This window comes from Lepidochelys kempii, chromosome 8 (genome assembly GCF_965140285.1).
Source record: "Lepidochelys kempii isolate rLepKem1 chromosome 8, rLepKem1.hap1, whole genome shotgun sequence".
In the NCBI taxonomy this organism is placed as follows: domain Eukaryota; kingdom Metazoa; phylum Chordata; order Testudines; family Cheloniidae; genus Lepidochelys; species Lepidochelys kempii.
The window spans coordinates 48,460,850-48,478,627 of NC_136387.1; the positions used below are offsets into that span (position 1 = coordinate 48,460,850).

At 47.3% G+C, this 17,778-nt stretch overlaps 1 protein-coding gene across 1 annotated transcript in view; it reads right to left on the bottom strand.

Moving 5' to 3' along the window:
• Positions 1–17,778, bottom strand: part of ADCY10 (adenylate cyclase 10) — a 110,050-nt gene that overhangs the window by 38,016 nt on the left and 54,256 nt on the right. Inside the window, exons 7-18 of the mRNA XM_078854180.1 lie at positions 16,907–17,003; positions 15,775–15,863; positions 14,412–14,603; positions 13,932–14,053; positions 11,886–11,962; positions 11,514–11,703; positions 8,891–8,946; positions 7,206–7,360; positions 5,499–5,767; positions 5,207–5,399; positions 3,669–3,755; positions 2,637–2,920 (exon numbers count right to left, since the gene is read on the bottom strand). Of these exons, the coding sequence (XP_078710306.1) occupies positions 2,637–2,920; positions 3,669–3,755; positions 5,207–5,399; positions 5,499–5,767; positions 7,206–7,360; positions 8,891–8,946; positions 11,514–11,703; positions 11,886–11,962; positions 13,932–14,053; positions 14,412–14,603; positions 15,775–15,863; positions 16,907–17,003 (1,811 nt within the window). The remainder of the gene's footprint in view (positions 1–2,636; positions 2,921–3,668; positions 3,756–5,206; positions 5,400–5,498; positions 5,768–7,205; positions 7,361–8,890; positions 8,947–11,513; positions 11,704–11,885; positions 11,963–13,931; positions 14,054–14,411; positions 14,604–15,774; positions 15,864–16,906; positions 17,004–17,778) is intronic.

A 17,778-nucleotide genomic window follows, 5' to 3' on the forward strand; every position in this document is an offset into this window, starting at 1 on the left:
GAAAGCCTATGCTTTACTGTGAGGATTTTACCTTTGTTTGTGGGCTCTGGGAATTACACTGAGGACATCCAGGCTTCACCCAGACTGGTGAGGACTTTGGGCCCCATCACGGGACCACTGGATCCCAGGCTGCCTAGGGGATGGGAGACTGAAGATTTCTGTTGGTTTCTTCTCTCACCTGTCCCCGCTGCCTGATTCTGTGCTCCTCCTCAGCTACCATCCAACCAACTCTGAGGCCGACTGAACCACATTGCACCATCATGACAGGCCAAGACACCGTCTCAAGCTCTGCAAGCCAGACATGCCACCGCTGAACCTGTCTGGAGCTGCCCTGCCTGCACTGATTCTTGGGACAACCCCAGACAAAAAAACGCATTTCCCCAGCCTTTGCTGCCACACCTTCCCTCCCCTCCTGTGTCAACCCCTTTGCCTAAAGAGCTGGAATAATCTCTGACCATGTTGACCTGAAATCCAGCAGCAAACGTAGCCTTTCTTTCCCTTCCCCAAAGGGGTGGACCCTTTAATATCACCAAAAATTCTGACCACCTTCTCAAGGACTCTAATAAACACTCCAGTCAGACTAGTCCCAATGCAGAGCCACTATCCTGTCACAGCTCAGAGAGCTCAGATTGTATTTTCCCTCTTTGCATTGAGTGACTGTGATATTATTGACATGAACTGTGACCATATAGATCATTGTTGCAACCAAGGTCCTATAGTTGCACCAAATCTTGTACAAAGGAAGTCGAGTAAAATGTCTATAGAAAGATTGTAATTTGCTGGTTATGATTATGCTGTCTGTATGTGTGCATCATTTTTGTATTTGAAGTTATGAATATTGGCTATGTACTTGTATCTCAATGTGTCTGATACTAAGTAGCCTCAGTGAAGCATTTGGTCAGCTTCTTGAGAAAGGACTATTCTCAGTAAGTGCCCAATCAAGAGACACTTAACTGACAATGGACTTTGGGAGACGCCAATCCATATCTGAGCTTTCCTGAGAACATTCAAACTAACATGTAAACAATGGTGTCAGCCTGCAAAAAGCTGAATAATTCATGGGCATGTGACTTTCCCAGGTGGTTACAAACTCCATCTTGTAGCTGTGACTTTGCACAGAAGAACAAAGGGGTTTCCACCCACAAGAGAGGGAATATAAAAGGCCCCAGAAGCCCCTCTATTTTGTCTTCAGCTGGCTCAAGAGATGGCCTCTCCACCCCAAAGAGATGCCTGAAAGAAACTGGGACAAAGGCCTGTAACTATGGGGGTGTAAGTGATTGCTGGACCCAGGCCATAAACCACAATGTTGGTCTGAAAAGGATTGGGTCCAGACTAGGAAGGAGTCTAGTCTGTGAAAGAAGTTTATTGGGACATCTCTGAGAGTGAGATTTACCTGTATTCAGTTTCCTACTGTATTAGGCTTAGACTTGCTTGTTTTGTTTTATTTTGCTTGGTAACTTACTTTGTTCCACTTGTCATTATGTGGAACCACTTAAATCCTACTTTTTATACTTAATAAAACCACTTTTGCTTATTAATTAACCCAGAGTAAGTAATTAATACCTGGGGGAGCAAACAGCTGTGCATATTTCTTTATCAGTGTTATAGAGGGCAGACACTTTATGAGTTTACCCTGTATAAGCTTTATACAGAGTAAAACAGATTCATTTGGGGGTTGGATCCCATTGGGATCTGGGTTTCTGGGTGCTGGAGACAGGAGCATTTGCTAAGCCGTTTTCAGTTAAATCTGCAGCTTTGGGGGCATGGGTCAGACCCTGGGTCTGTGTTGCAGCAGATTAGCATATCTGGCTCAACAAGGCAGGGTTCTGAAGGTCAAAACTAGCAGAGAAAAGGGCTCAGAGGTAGTCTCAGCACATCAGGTGACAGTCGCAAGGGGGTCTCTGTGACCAAACCCATCACAGGAAGTAGCTGAAGGAATTTTGACAGGGCGGTTTCTGTACTAAGATGCACTCACACCTGACTGATGAATGGTGGGGCAGGAAACAAAGGTCAAGTTAACATCTTAGCCTTCTGTGCTCACCACTCTTCACCCAAACAGAGGGGATGGATGGTATCAGCTTAACTCCCTGCCTAGGGACCAAACTGATTGAGAGATCCCCTGAGCAACTGCCCTGAGATGTACTTGCAAGCCAGAACATTAGAAGGCAGTGACAAGCCAAGAACTCAATGTTAATAACAATAATACCTGGACTTTCTATGGTGCTTTTGTCAGTAGATCTCAAAGTACTTCACAAAGGAGTCAGTATAATCATCCTCATTTTACAGATGGGGAAACTGAGGCACAGAAAAATGACATGACCTGCCCAGGGTCACCCAGTAAGCCAGTGATAGAGCCAGGAATAAACCTCAGGCCTGCTGAGTCCCAATCCACTGCTCTAGTCACTAGGCTACAGTGAATCTTTGCCAAGCCACTAGAACAGCATACAGTTAGGGCCGACCATGTTTTACTAGGTGCTAGGCTATTGGGCTGTTTTGACCCTGCTTTCATGGACCCTACAGAGTCAGTCACTTGGCCATGAGCTATGTGGTTTCTCCTTTTCGGACCTGCTCCCCTCTGTTTTGTGGGAAAAGGTTGGTTTGCAGCTAAGAGCACAGAGCAGGTGCCTATCACTTACGTTTCTAGCTCCCGGGGGATGCTGACCACCCCAAGGTCCTGGCAGGCTTTTTGCAGGATCACAGAGGGCTTTAGCTCCTGCAGCTGAACGTAGATGGTTTTTGCATTGTTAATGATGCTTGCAGCAGAGACACAAGGCAGCCGTGCTTGGCAGCTGAAAGGAGCTAGAGACATGACCATAAACACTGGGATGCTGGAGAGCAAGTTGTCCAGAAATTCCCATGAGGCAGGATCAATGAAGTGGGCTTCATCAATGACAAAAATGAGAATGTCTTTCTCCACTGCCTAAAAAGGCAAAGAATCGCCTGAATAAGGTGTTGCTTCAGTTACGTATATCTTGCCTTCAGGCCAGGGCCCGGCGTGTCATACCCACAGCCCCGTGACTGCTACTCCAACCTATGGAGTGGAAGAGCAGCTGCAGCTCCTTTGTGTTGGTTAAATAAGATACTGGGGTCTGCATACACATGGATCCATGGCCCCTCCCATGGCCTGACCCCCGACTGCCTCTAACATGACTTTCTGTGCTGACTAGGGAGGAGACAAGGTCCAGAGCTTTCCTCCCAGCCAGCTCACCCCACCTCATTCATGCACCTGTAAGAGGGCTGTGTCCACGCACACCAGGGGCAATATCACCCAAGATGATTACACTCTTTTGGAAAAGGGAGTTATTTATGTTTTTCCACTCTGGGGGTGTAGTCAGTGCATTTTGGGAGGAGATCCACGCTTTGGGACAAAGCGTGAGCCAGTTTCATGGAGAATCCATCCCATAATCTGAATTTGAGAAGGGCCAGAAAGTGCACTCGGTGCTACAGAAAGACACAGTTCCTGCACTCTAACTGTAGGCATCACACAGTGAGCACAGATGACAGGAATTAGGATTGAGGCGTGATACAGAGGATAAGGACATAAGGAAAATGGCTGGGGTACACCATATTCCCAGCCTGCTAGCCAACTGCTCATTAGCAGAATCTGCAAGTCCAGTGCAGTCTGGGGAATCATTTCTCTCTGTTTCACAATGAAGAGAGTGGTTCACCTTCTGTAGTATTTTCACAAGAAATAGTTCCATCTCCTTTGTCCTTGTTTCATTGTCCATTTTGGAAACCTCGGCAGAGGTGGGAAACTAGTCAGAAAAAAATGAGAACAGTGAGCAGAAGAGGCAGCGTTCCTGTTCATAATATACACATTCATGGGAAAAGCCGTGATTGAAATGTCCAGCCTAGTGAGACACACACGTTCATCTCAGTGTCTATCCTTTTCACACAGGGATTGCATCATCTGGGCATGCATATGTGACTATACCAGGCCTGCTTCTAGATCCTCCATCTAAGTCCAGCTAAACAATTAAACTACCATCTGACAGCTCTTTGGTGACCTGTGTGAAATAAACTGTTGGTCTTAGTCCTGCTCTGGGTAGGAGGGTGCCTAAAGCAGAGGAACTATGGGGGAAATCCTGGCCCCACTGAAGTCAATGGGCATTGACTTCCCTTGTGATTCAGTTCACTCTGGTTGACTGACAGTGGACAGGCTAAGAACTGGAGGGGCTGTGATCGCTGAACTGCCCTCTCACCTAGAGAGGTGGTCCTTTCAGAGCAGAGGTGGGAAGTTGTGTGTTTACAGAAGGCTCACTCCGCCATTGTGGGAATTCTGTGGATAAGGAAAAGGGTTTCGTTCTCCAGGGCTGCCGAGCCTGCACCTTTCACCCAGCTTCCATTTTTGAAGCCTCACCCTCCATGACACCTTTTTCCCCTTACGCCTCTTTTGAAATGATGTTTCCGTGCTGTGCAGTGACAGGCAGCAAAACCAAATCACTGAAGTGTGGAAAACAAGAAATGACCCCCCCCCCCCATTTACTTTTATGGCAACTAGTGCAGATATCAGAGCGAATCTTTCCCTCCACATTCAACTTTTCTCCACTCCTGTTCCCCTTGAAAAGTCAAATGTAACTTCTCATTGGAGGGGTCCTCTTACCATAACTGACTAGCATCCACCCATTCCCTTAACTACTCTGTAAATCCCCTAAGCCCCCATCTGACCCCCCAACTCCCCAGGTGCTGCTTTCTAAGTCTTTCCTGGAATGAGTAAGAGCTTTTTCTTGCCACCTCACAAGTCTGGGTGGAATTGCTTCCCTTCCTCCTGTGTAGTTGCAGATGGTAGACATTCTGTGAATATCCTTTAGAAAGTATAGGAACAAAGTCCAGTGTGTGTGCACAAGCTAGGATTCAGGCTCACCAAACAGGTCAGCCTCATGACTGCAAGAAGGCCAATCCCAGAATAAGAGTGAGGAAGTGGGACAGGTGAAGTGGATGGCATCAGATCGACAGCATGATGCCACTAACTCTTCCATGCAGATTTAGGAACAAACATTTCTTCAGCCACACCCAGCACCCTATTTATCCCAATTATAATGACTGTGTTGAATTTCATGAGTATTCACACCTTTGATTCAGTGTGCAATTTCAGGGCAAGAACAAAAAATGCTGAGATGCCGAATTGGTGTGAAGCAAGGTAAATAACAGAACCCAGTTCCACAGACAGGCTTTTCCCCCAGAAGGTGAGGGCTTTCTCCATTACCTTAACAAGAAAGATGTTATTCAGGAGGCAATAGTAGGTCTGTTCTACCACACCTCGGAGTTTGCCTTGGAGGATGTGCTGTCTTGCATCGTAAGATTTACAGGCATCAATCCCCAGAAACATGGCCATGAGTGTCCGGATGGCAAAAAAATTCTGCTGCACATTTACCTTTGTCAGCTCCATAGCAACAACCCTGCATGGTTAAAATGAAGAGAAATTATAAGGAAGTTCTAATGGGGAGTAAGGAAGAGCCAGCACATTCTGAGAAAGAATTACAGAAACACAAACCTACCGCTTACCACATGGACATCTAGACACACAGAAAAAGCTTCCAAATGAAGGAGAAATAATGGAACCAGCGTTCTTCAGCCCTTTCTGATCGACCTCCAAGACAACTACAAGACATTTCAGCACCTGATTTTCCTTATGGATAAATGGCTGAGGATCAGCAGTGGATTTGAGCAATGTCTCCTGGTCTCTGTTTCCTCCATGGCTGGTGCAAAGCAATCTAACCGCAGAGCTCAGCCTCTCCGTTTTTCGCTTTTGTTTGAGGGACACAAAAGATTAACAGCCCTGAACTGATCTCCAACCACCTTTCCCAACCACACCCCTTTGAGTTTCTGACAGAGTCCAGACTGATCAGCCTGTTTATTGTCTTCTGGAGAGCACACCCTTGTCAAAAGCACCTGGCTGCTTTCAGTTCAGTTCCAGGCATCCCCTTGGACTCTAAAGTCATCCTGCATTGAAAGACATGCAACCATACATACCCATGAGCATCCATCCCATTAGAGCTGCTCTCATTGCCACATCACATGCATCCAAAAATGTCTTCTCTCAGTGAGGGGCCATCTCCTAGCCCCTCACTAATGACATTTTTAAAGTCTGTCCATTTCTCTTGGGGGGGAAAAACCCAGCACACGCATGAGCTTTCGTCCACAGTTTAAAAGTTGGATTAGCCCATGAAAAGCTAGTAACGCTGTGTCCAGGTAGACAGAAAACATGGGCCAGAGTTGATCAACACCTTTTGAATTTTGAAATTTCAACATTTTTAATGTTGACATTTGAAAAGTAAAAAGGACTTTTTTTGTTAATATTGACAATTTTCATGGAAATCTTTCCCTAGCTTTCAACCAAGCACTAAGCTGTTCAAAATATTTCAAATTTTTTGAATTTTTAAATTAAAGGGGGGGAAAATGAGAGGAGAATTAATAAAACAAATTAGCAGAATGCCCCCCAATTTATTTTTTAGCAGCTCTATTGGATACACTGTCTTGCTAGACATGTTTCCTCTTTAGCATCAAATAGCACTGAAATATGAATCCGACTTGATCTGGGTCATGACAGCCTCAACCAAGGAGTCTCTCATAGGATGGATGGGAGAAATAGCCAGCAGTGTCTCTTTCTGATGCGTATTCATGCCCTGCTAGTTTTGAGATTCCCAGAAATCAACTTTCCATATGCTGTCAGAAAACAGATGGACGGCTATGCCTTCTGATTCACGGGGGGTGGCTGGGTCAACAAATCAACTGGACAAGAAGCCACAGTTAATCAAAGAGCTGGTGAGGTTAATCCTTTGAACCACAAAAGGACCCATCCAACCACAAGTGAATCTCTCAGATTGCCTCATTTATTAAATGAAGAATTAGAGCAGTAGACAGACATTGATAGGTACAATTGGACCAATGGTTGTTTCACCTCCCCTGTGACTGTGCTGGCTATTCCTGTATGTGAAATAATAGCTGTACTAAAGGAGGAAGTTACTAAAAGCTCCTCTTCCCCATGCAGGGCTCATTTAAGCCATTAGAGGTCAGTTTGCAGCCAATTAGACACCGTCTCAGTCTGTGCCAGCCTCACAAAGCCTCCTACCATTGGCATTATTGCAATCTCTGTGGGAATGTTGCAGCTCAGGATCACCATGCAGGGGCAGAGGTGTGTGGGGCACAGGGGTCAGGTGTATCAAAGTGGGCCAGGTGTATCAAAGTGAAGTTAAAGGCACTTACCTGTGGCCAGCCTTCTGGCCTAAGTAGGCAATTTCAGCAAGTAACTGGCTTTTTCCATAGCCCATAAGGCCTTCATACATTATGATACGGCCTTCCGTAGACCCCACAAATCCTTTCAATAAAGTGTCATAGATTTCAAGCTCTTTTTCCCGACCTAAGAAACATTGAGTGACTGTAAGAAAGCAAAGACCAATGCACTTCCCTTTCCCTCTTTGCTTAGCAGTGGCAGCATGTCTCCATCCATATTGAAAATGCATCCATAAGTCACTGGTTCATTTCCACCTCTGCTGCAGGCCTTATCCATCCCTTTCTCCCCACTCATTTTGATAATTGCAGCTTCCCTCTGTAGCGTAGTCCCAAACCCGACTGTCCAGATTCCAGCGGCTTGCTGCTACCGTCCCCCGCAAACACACAAAGAAGTGTGACTACATTATCCCTATCCTCACACAACCCCTTGTTCATTCCAATACCCGGGGTCACTCTTCAGATTTGTTGCCAGCCTCCCTTACAGACCCTGAGCTACATTCACTGGAGCTGGCACAGGGAAGCGTAATTTACATCTCTCCTTACCAGCCTGCCAACTAGGAGATTCACCTCCAGGGAGGGCAGGTAGTAGTTGAGTGCATCAGCTCCTACAGGGAACAGGATTAAAACTTAGAGACGAGGTGGGGCTCACCCAGTATTGGGGTGCTGGGATCTAGCATTTTGCTTTAACCCCATTTGTCAGTAAAGTGAAAAGCCCTTAAAATGAAAACAACAAGGAGTCTGGTGGCACCTTAAAGACTAACAGATTTATTTGAGCATAAGCTTTCCTGGGCAAAAACCACGATGCAGCTGAAGAAGTGGGGGTTTTACCCACGAAAGCTTACGCTCAAATAAATCTGTTAGTCTTTAAGGTGCCACCGGACTCCTTGTTGTTTTTGTGGGTACAGACTAACATGGCTACCCCCGATCCTTAAAATGAAGTGGGCAGTTAACACCTCTGCTCGAAAACTTGTTTCTTCCACTAACAGGAACTAGTCCAATAAAAGCTATTCCCTCACCCACCTTGTCTATCCTGGGACCAACACAGCTACAACAACATGGCAAGCATGTATTCCATACTCTTGTCTGACCATGGACAGGTCCTGCACTCCTTAGCACCATATAAGGCCTGCAAGATCAGGCACCACAACTTCAGCGTAAAGGCCCCGTATCTTTAAGAGCATCCTGAGCACATCTCACAGCTTTACATTTCTGAATGATCCCAATGGTCAATTACTTAATATTCTCAAGTAAAAAGAAAAGGAGGACTTGTGGCACCTTAGAGACTAACCAATTCATTTGAGCATAAGCTTTCATGAGCTACAGCTCACTTCATCGGATGCATACTGTGGAAAGTACAGAAGACTTTTTTTCTGTACTTTCCACAGTATGCATCCAATGAAGTGAGCTGTAGCTCACGAAAGCTCATGCTCAAATGAATTGGTTAGTCTCTAAGGTGCCACAAGTACTCCTTTTCTTTTTGCAAATACAGACTAAGATGGCTGTTACTCTGAAACCTATCCTCCAGTAGTGGCTCCCCCTCAGACATTTCCCCCCACATCCATCTCTTCCCTGGGCATCATCTTCCCAGCAGCAACAACTGCTCCACAGGTTCCTAATGACAAACCAACTGGAATTCTGAAGAGCTCTGTCCACCTACCCAGTAAGGGGTAATACTCAGACCTCTCCTTGGTGAGATACGCTTTGCCAATCATTCTGCAAGGAGTAAGAGAAAGGAAAGCTGCAGTTAAAGAGCGAAAATACTCCTGGTCAGAATCTACATGAGTGGGGGCGCAGCTGGGCTGCCCACTCTCTCTGAATCCAAGCCCTGCTTCCAAGAAGGGTTTCATTATTCTTAAGCCTCCTGCACCCAGAAGCTCAAGTTGAGATGGGGTGAAGTAGTGTCATGGGGTTTCCCTTCGGAAGAGCGCTAAAGGAACATCAATAATTAAGGAGCCTAATGAGCCTGGTGTAATGGGAGAGTGGATTAAAATCCATCGGAGAGCTAAGAAGGAAACGAGGCACAGCAGCCTACAATTCCTCTGGTAAAGAGCAATACAATGCCCACCAGTCTGGTTTCCTGAGGCTCCTCAAGGATCTGAAGGTAACAAACAATTTTGTACTGCAAATGGGCGAGAGATGAGAGACAAGTAGGAATAGACAGAGTCAATGAAGCTTGCAGGGGAAAAGATAAGGAAAGCAAAAAAAAAAAAAGCAGAATGAGTTAATACTAGGCAAAGGCTGTAAGGAGAATAAGGAGGCTGTAAGGAGAATCTATAAACATGTCATGGGAAAAAGAAAGTAAAGCCATTAATAAGGAAGAATGTTGATATAATCGGTGATTACTCTGAACTACTGCGCTGCTTTTTAAAATCTCTCTTTAGCAAGCTATACATTAACAACAGCCCGGCTCCTGCAAATTGCTTCCCACATACGGACTCCCACTGATTTTAATGGGGCTCCTTCCACAGAGAGGAACTTGTAAGAATGTAGCCTTGGATTTGGACAATGAGAGCAAGGCAGTTCTTATATAAACAGCTGTTGATGAAAGGAGGTATCAGGATATATGAAAAAACAAAACACATGCAAACTTGGTCTCTGAACTCAATAATTAGCTAGCTACACCACAGTTGCTATGAACTTGGATTTTTCTGTACTGCACCTTTAAATTTCTGCCAGCACAGCTGATGCAGCATGTTCCCAAGAAGGGACCCAAACTGTGCTCCCTCATGGAGACTTTACATTCGTTCTTTCTTAGTCTGTTGTGCCCCTTAATCTGAACTGAAAGTCATTCGGACTGAGACTACAGGGCTGTTCTAGGTGTATGGAGAAACACTGCATGCTTCTACATTTCCATGGTGCAGTTCTCTGTCTCCAAGTAGCTGGAGCTGATGAGGGAGTGGGAGAGAGATGCAAATGAGACACTATAGTTACCCATTCTCTCAAACATGAGGCTTGATTGAAGGTATGCCAGTTGAAGCTATTTTTACACTAAGCTATTTGCTGTCCAAGCAGCTGTTTGTCTCCTTGACTAAGTTGCCTTGAGTTTATCTTGTGTGGGGGGAAGTACAGGACTTTGGAGATGAAATTTCCTAAGACAGCTGTGAGATGATGCCCTGGATTTTGGCAAGGATGATGCACATTGTGGCTTTGAACAGACAGGATAGCACTCACACCCCTTTGTGCTGATCAAAGGTAATTTGCCCTTTCATCACCCCCACCCCACCGTGGTAAAATGGGGGTGTGACTCTGGAAGCCCCTCAATGCCAACTAGCAGAGGGCACCCCTACTGTAACTCACATCAGGTCTGACATACGCATTACCCCAACATACTGTTGTCATGATATATATCTCAAAGATGTCATGAAAGGTATTGTATATAACCTGGTGACATGCTGGTTCCAAAAATCACTGTGTGATGTATGTACAGGTTGGGTACAAAGTGTTATAGATGTGTGCTGGAAATATATTCATGAAAAGTGTTTGGGAAGTAGAGCGTAAAACCCAGTCTGTCCTAGGCAAAGGCATGCATATTTACCTGTCTTACCTGGGTTACCAGCAGAGGACAATGGAAGTATATTTACATATAAGGAAAATAAAGACATCAAGCTAAACAAGCGGGGGAGAAGACTGTGGACTTTGAGTAATATAAGGGGAACAAAAAGACCTTTTAGTTCTCTATCACTGAGGGGACAGTGGAGTCCAGCACCTTTTGACCTATGAAAGCTGGATTCTCTTGGCCGGAGAGGCAAGAGCTGATGGAAACATGATGTGAGAAACTGCTTAGGCAAAGACTGCAACTTGCTCAGATTGAGTTTTCATCATTAGAAAGTGTGTTTTGTTTTGTTTGTGACCTTGCCTGTCTCTTTTGCCCTTGCTTAGTGTCACTTAAATCCAAGGGCTTTGTGCATAACCTTTTTCTTGTTTTATTACAAAACCGTCTCAGTTCTGTGTATTAAAGTGAAGTGTGAGGCCTCAGCTAACCTCACAGGCTGGTGTGTGCTCTGTCTCTTTGGAGGCAGTGAGCGTAACATGAGGGACTGGATGCTGCAGGGAGACATCTCTGGGGAACTCGCAGCTGGGGCTTACTGATTGTTACCAGCAAGCCAAGGTTTAGACTGGCAGAGTCTTGAGGAGTTTGCTGGCAAGGCAGACAGGCTGCTGTGTCAGGGACCTGCCACAGAGCTTAGCAGTACCAAAGTTCTTGCTCTTGCTAAGGCAGAGTGGTAACAGTGGCTCACAGTTCTGAGTGTTCTGAGCTTGACGTCACAGGGGGCACTTACGTTTTCTCACTGATGCCAAGATAATGATAAACCACGCCGGGATTCACAACTCCTTTCATCTCAGTCTGGGGGAGCTCTTCGAAGAAGTAATGAGGCAGCCTGGAGTTGGCGTAGGTCACTGCATCACAGGACACTAACCCTGGATAATACATCATCATCCGGGCAGCAAGATTCACCTTCTGGCCAATGACTGTGTTGTGGAGAGAGCAAGAAAATGGGCACTGAAAAGTTAACTGAGTTCCCACCCACCATCCTGTGGACAGCTCCATGCATACATACCCCTCCACCAGCAAAAATATGCAGCCTACACACACACTCCATGGGTACCCAGGGGATACCAAACATGCACACGACCAGAGAAACAGACTGTACCTGTGTATTCATGCCTTACACGATGGCCAACTACTCCACAGAACACTGGCCCGCTGGTTACTCCGATGGAAACTAGCCTAGCAAGCAATGAGAGCAACATGGAGTCGGCAATCCCAAATGTCCAGTCCCTCTTGCCGCATCTGCTCACGCACCCTCTCCCCACCCGCACTCCTGTAGTGCTAATTTGTATTGACTATCCCCACATCAGCCAGCTAGGTCTCCGAACAACCTGTGTGCAGCTCTGTGTGTGCGCAAAAGGGATGGAGAAGGATGCAAGGAGGTTCCCTCACGCACATCCCCATGTAATGACAGTTCTTGTGCTTCCCAGAGTGCAGAGTGCTATGAGCTACCATCGCTGTTGGAACTAGCCTCCCCAGAGAGATAGACCACAGCCCCACCTGCTTGCCACCCCAGCTAGCAGAGCTGACCCCAGGCCAAAGGGAGCCCCTGTCCATCCTTTGCAAGGGTGCCACAGAGGCCGCATTCCTTAGGCAACTCCACAGGCACAATGTCTCTTTGACCTCCCCATGGGTTGCGAGTCCCTGTTCTCCCTGTAATGCAAAGCCACAATTGAGCCCTCATTTCCTGGTGTGGAGCTGGAGGTGAAGCCCTGCCTGAAAGTTCAAGGAAGTATTCACATTTTCTCAACACATTTATCTGCCCACAGTAAAAATCCTGCATCCTTAAAATGCTTCCATGGGTGAGGGAGTGGTGAGATGGGTGTAGAGTTTCAGCCCTCCCTCCTTGCATCATCCAGCTGTCCAGTTGGTTATACCACACCCATCACTATGGTATGTGTGTGCTTCCCATATTTATAATGGGTGCACACAGCAGAAAACTGCTTAACTTTAATTGTCACTGGACACTGATCTCGCAGGGTACTCATGCCTGGAATTTAATTCTCTCACATGTGACTGGTTGAATTTCCCTGGCTCTTTATGGTTGGCATGCCCCTTAAAGGGAGTGGCTACTGAGCAAAGCACACACCCCTATTGGCTATCACGCACTGTTCCCAGTTGAATATAAATGCTGCCCTCTGAGTGTGCCGGTCTGAATTCTCCCTGCTGGAGAGTCAGGAGCTGGAGGGACGTCAGAAAAGGAGAGTCAGGTTACACAAAGACTCAAAGAGATCAGTGCCAGTGGTGTGAAAAGGGCGTGTGGTTTGGTCTGGTCTTGTCATTTATAGACACAAAAGGGGACAAAGGCTCTGGTCCCACAAACATGCAGGAATTTAATTTGAAGCCTCAGTGAAATCAGCAGTGCTTGCATGCCAAGGCACAGGCCTCAAAAATTCAGCAGCCAGACCAGAGCGTGCTGGAAGGTAGGAGGGGGTGAAGTGCTCTCTCCAAGCACTGCTGGAGTCCTGCCAGCGGACGGGCCTCGGGGTCCCCTTCAGTCGGGAGCTCCTCCACCAAATGCAGTCAAGAAGGGCTTGATGGGACCTTTGGAGGCCAGTGGGGTGGGGGGTGACAGTCAGTAGGGGTTTGGCTCATGCTCTGTCCTGTTACCAATGCTCTCAAGGAGCAAAATGCCTTTAGAGCTCAAAAATTTGCCATTCTCACACAAATGGAGCTGAGAATCCTGCACAGCTGGTGTCGGGTTAGTGAAAGACACATTGCTCTCTCTTTTCTGCAGGGCCTGAACTTGGGGATTGGAGTTTCTTGGGCTGTTGTGGGATGGGTCAGTGAAGGTGGTTGGCTTTGCAGTTCGCTCTTAAGGCTGCTGAGGTTCACGGTCATCCTGAGCAGGTTCCAGATTCATGGCCAGTCGCTATAAAAGTTCCATCACCTGCACCCACCAGTACCACCCCTGCGGTTGCGGTTCTATTGCTCCAGTAGCATGTAGCTGTCTTAGGAGGTCAGGGTCACATAGCGTGAGGGGGAGCCCAGGTAAACTGGGCTAATCCCAAATTTTGTCTCCCAGCTGTCATGTCACTGCCTTCTGCCCACTAGGGGGGCCTTCCTGTTGGGATGAGGGAGTTTAGATGGCAAACAAGCCCAATAGCACCCCTGTAGACAACGTGGAGAACTTCACCTTCCTGCTTACTTTATTTTCATGAGCTTCTCAGAACAGAAGTTGAAGATTTTAAATGCACTGTCCAAGGCGTGGGTGCTCTCGTCAGCCTGCTTATCCCCAGGGAGCCCGAACACACACAGGAACGTGCAGCCCTGCCAGGGAGGGGAAAGAAAACACCAGAGGGGGGAGGTTTTTTTCCAAAGAGCAAATCAGTAACAATGTCTGTAGCAAACAGTTCCACTGTGCTCCAGCTCTCCCACCCACCCTGTTAGAGTTGTGCTGTCACACACCACCCCCAAAATGCTCTGGGAGGCCCCACCACCACCCCAGACTCAGTCTCTTCAGCACTGAGCTTCTTATCATTCCTCCTGATGGCTGCCCTCCACCTCCCTTCTCTATCCCTAATGACAACACCACTGTCCTTCCTGCCTCCTACTAGTCCTGCACTCTCAAGGGAATGTTTGCCAGCTCTGGCTGCCTGGCTGGCATGGCCTTGAAGCTCTGACTCACTTTGTCAAACATAAAGACTTTGTTGATTTTGCCACTGAAGACGTGGATGGTGTCTGAGATCTTCATGCTGGCATTGTGGATAGCCTGGCACAGATGCAAGGTATTGGCGCTTTCATCAAACTGCAGGTTTACAAAGACAATTGTGACTGGCCGAAGCTCAGATAAATATTCCAGAGGTTGGTTGTCATCAATCTGAAAAAGAGCCGGATGTACTCAACAGTCCGTACTCCTGATGAGCGGGAAGCATTCGCTACTCCATATACCCCTCCTCCAGCTGGGCTGACTCTACTCTCAGATACAGGTGCTAACTTCATGAGGGCAAAGATGTTAGATCAGCTATTGCCATAGGAAGGAGTGGGCCCCCATCAATGGGAAGCACTCTCCAGGCTCAGGAAGATGATCCTTTCAGCACAGGACTGGGAAATGAGGCTAGGCACCAAGGGGACAAAGGGGGAGATAGCTGAGCAGAGCCTGTCAATGTGACTTTGCTACAACCCAGGTCTCCCCATAAACTTTAAAATTTTAAACGGAACAAAGAAAAAACTTTTTCATACACCTTACAATTAGCCTGTGGAACACATTGCCTGCAGTCAAGAACTCAGCAGATTTCAAAAAATGATGACAACGTCCAATGTTACAATAGTAAGGATTTTTTTAAATAAAACCCAAGAGTTTTGGAAGGGATCTAAACCCTCATGTCTCAGGTCATAAGCCAAGGGAGCGGGGAGGAGAAAACTTTCCATGTGAACAAGTTGATCCACAACTACACACTGCAAGGTTTCTTGTATTTTCCTCTGTATCATAGAATCACAGAATATTAGGATTGGAAGAGACCTCAGGAGGCCATGTTGTCCAATCCCCTGCTCAAAGCAGGACCAACACCAACTAAATCATCCCAGCCAGGGCTTTGTCAAGCTGGGCCTTAAAAACCTCTAAGGATGGAGATTCCACCACCTCCTTAGGTAACCCATTCCAGTGCTTCACCACTCTCCTAGTGAAATAGTGTTTTCTAATATCCAACCTAGACCTCCCCCACTGCAGCGTGAGACCATTGCTTCTTGTTCTGTCATCTGCCACCACTGAGAACAGCCTAGATCCATCCTCTTTGGAACCCCCTTTCAGCTAGTTGAAGGCTGCTATCAAATCCCCCCCTCACTCTACTCTTCTGCAGACTAAATAACCCCAGTTCCCTCAGCTTCTCCTTGTAAATCATGTGCCCCAGCTCCCTAATCATTTTTGTTGCCCTTCGCTGGACTCTTCCCAACTAGACATCGAGCATCAGCAGAACCTCAGAAAAATTCTAGCTGTGTAAAGCACAGACCGTCACGCCAAAAAACAAAATTCTATGAAGTTACTGCACTACCTTCTTCAGAATGTTTCTCATCACAAACTTCCGGAGGGACTTCTCCAGCTTATCATTAGGAGACAATGTGGAGGTTTCTCTGAGGATACCTAGGGGAGGAAATTTAGTGCTTTAAATAGGAGAAGGAAGACTTGTGGTTAAAGCGTAAGGTTTTATTCCTGGCTTTGCTCAAGGGCAGACTTTTGCCAGTGAGGACTGGACAGTGCCTGGATGGGGCTGGAGATTCTTGTCTAACCTATTTCACTTACAATCTTGAAAATGCAAATCACAGTTGCATAGGTGCTGAATTTCTAATCTGCCGGGGGGTGCTCCCCCCGGCTCCCTGCAGGCCCCGCCCCCACTTCACCCCTTCCCCCAAGGCCCCAGCCTTGCCCTGCTTCTTCCCACTCCTGCTCTGCCCCACCCCGCCTCTTCCCTGCCCCTTCCTGCTCCTTCCCTGCCTAGTTCTGCCCCTCCCCCGAGCACACTACACCCTTTCTCCTCCTCCCTCTCCCCCAGCACCTCCTGACACAGCGAAACAGCTGATCCGTGGTAGGCGCTGGGAGGGAGGGGGAGGCGCTGATCAGTGAGGCCCACGAGTGGGCAGAAGGCACTGGGGGGAGTGGGAGGTTCTGGTAAGTGGGCTGCTGGTCAGTGCGCAGTACCCACCATTTTTCCCCATGGGTGCTCCAGCCCTGGTGCACCCACGGAGTTGGCACCTATGCACAGTTGGGGTTTTTTATTAGAAAATTCCTTGTGTGCTTATATCAGCACCACTGAAAGCTTGCTCGCCCAGAAAGACTGTAGGCACTGAGCAGGGGTCCCTATAGTATCTCTTCTTGCCAGCCAGGGGCCTCCATAGAGCTGACCCAGAAGGTAGGGAGAGGGTCTCTTCTCCTCCACAGTCAGTGTACCCCTTGCTGGTGTCCACACAGGTTGAAGCCAGCAGGGGGGAGAGGGAGTTGAAATTCAGCTGGCTGCCTCGGGATTTTAGTGGCAGGTAATGGAGGAGTACACAGGAACTCAAAGGGGTACAGGGCAGGGGCCCACATGTGCAGTCCATTCACCCTCTCACATTTACACTGACGGAAAACAGGAATTTCTGCCTGCTGTCTCCCTGGGGTTCAGCGCAGTAGAAGGAAGAGGGACTCACTGTTACTTTCACCAGTGGGGTAGTTCTGTAGGTATTCAGTACATTTCCAGAAGAACTCGTCAAACTCAGTCTCAGAGATGTTCTTTATGTATCTAGCCTGAAGGCAGACAGAATTAAAGGCATCTGTCCGCTTCCCCAAGCCTAGTGTAGAATTATTCAATAAAATGCACTCCCATCCTTCACTGTCACCTCCATCATCAACCTCCCTGTCAACTGGATGGAGGACACAGCAGTAATCAGCAAAGATTTTTTGGCTGGAGCAAAACAAATGACTACGCTCCCAACAAATGCAGCAAAGTGATTCTGCAGCCTCCAAAGCTGGCTGCAGAGCCTTCCAGTTCCACAGTCTTTCTCCTGCTGGGTATCTGTCCAAGCCACCAATCCTGCAAAGGCTTACATACGTGCTTAACTTTAAGCACCTGATTGGCCCCAATGATTTCAACGGGTTTACTCCTATGCAGGTGCAGGAATGAAGCCCAGTTTCTTCTCATGACGTCTGTCGCTGAACTATCTCAGTGCCTCCAGAAAGATACTAACTAAAATCACAATAGGCCCACAGTCTGATTCTCCTCCCCAGCCTCACAGCTGCTCTCCAAGAACCAGTGCAAGGCGTAAGAGGGGGATGCTCAAAATAACTGGTGGGCTGCAGGTAGCAATGCTCCCACTTCCACTCCTTGGCAGGTTGGTCGTATTTTCAGAGTTCAAAGTGGGGACACCGGCGTTGGTGAGGGGGATGGGTCAGGGGAACTGTGTGTTATCCTGTCAGGATGAGTACTTGGGGCCTTTTACAGGAAAAGGTAAGGAAAGTGAGAACAGTATTTACCCCTCTGTGACCCCTTTCTTGTTCTGTCCTAGCTCTAATGTCTCCCATT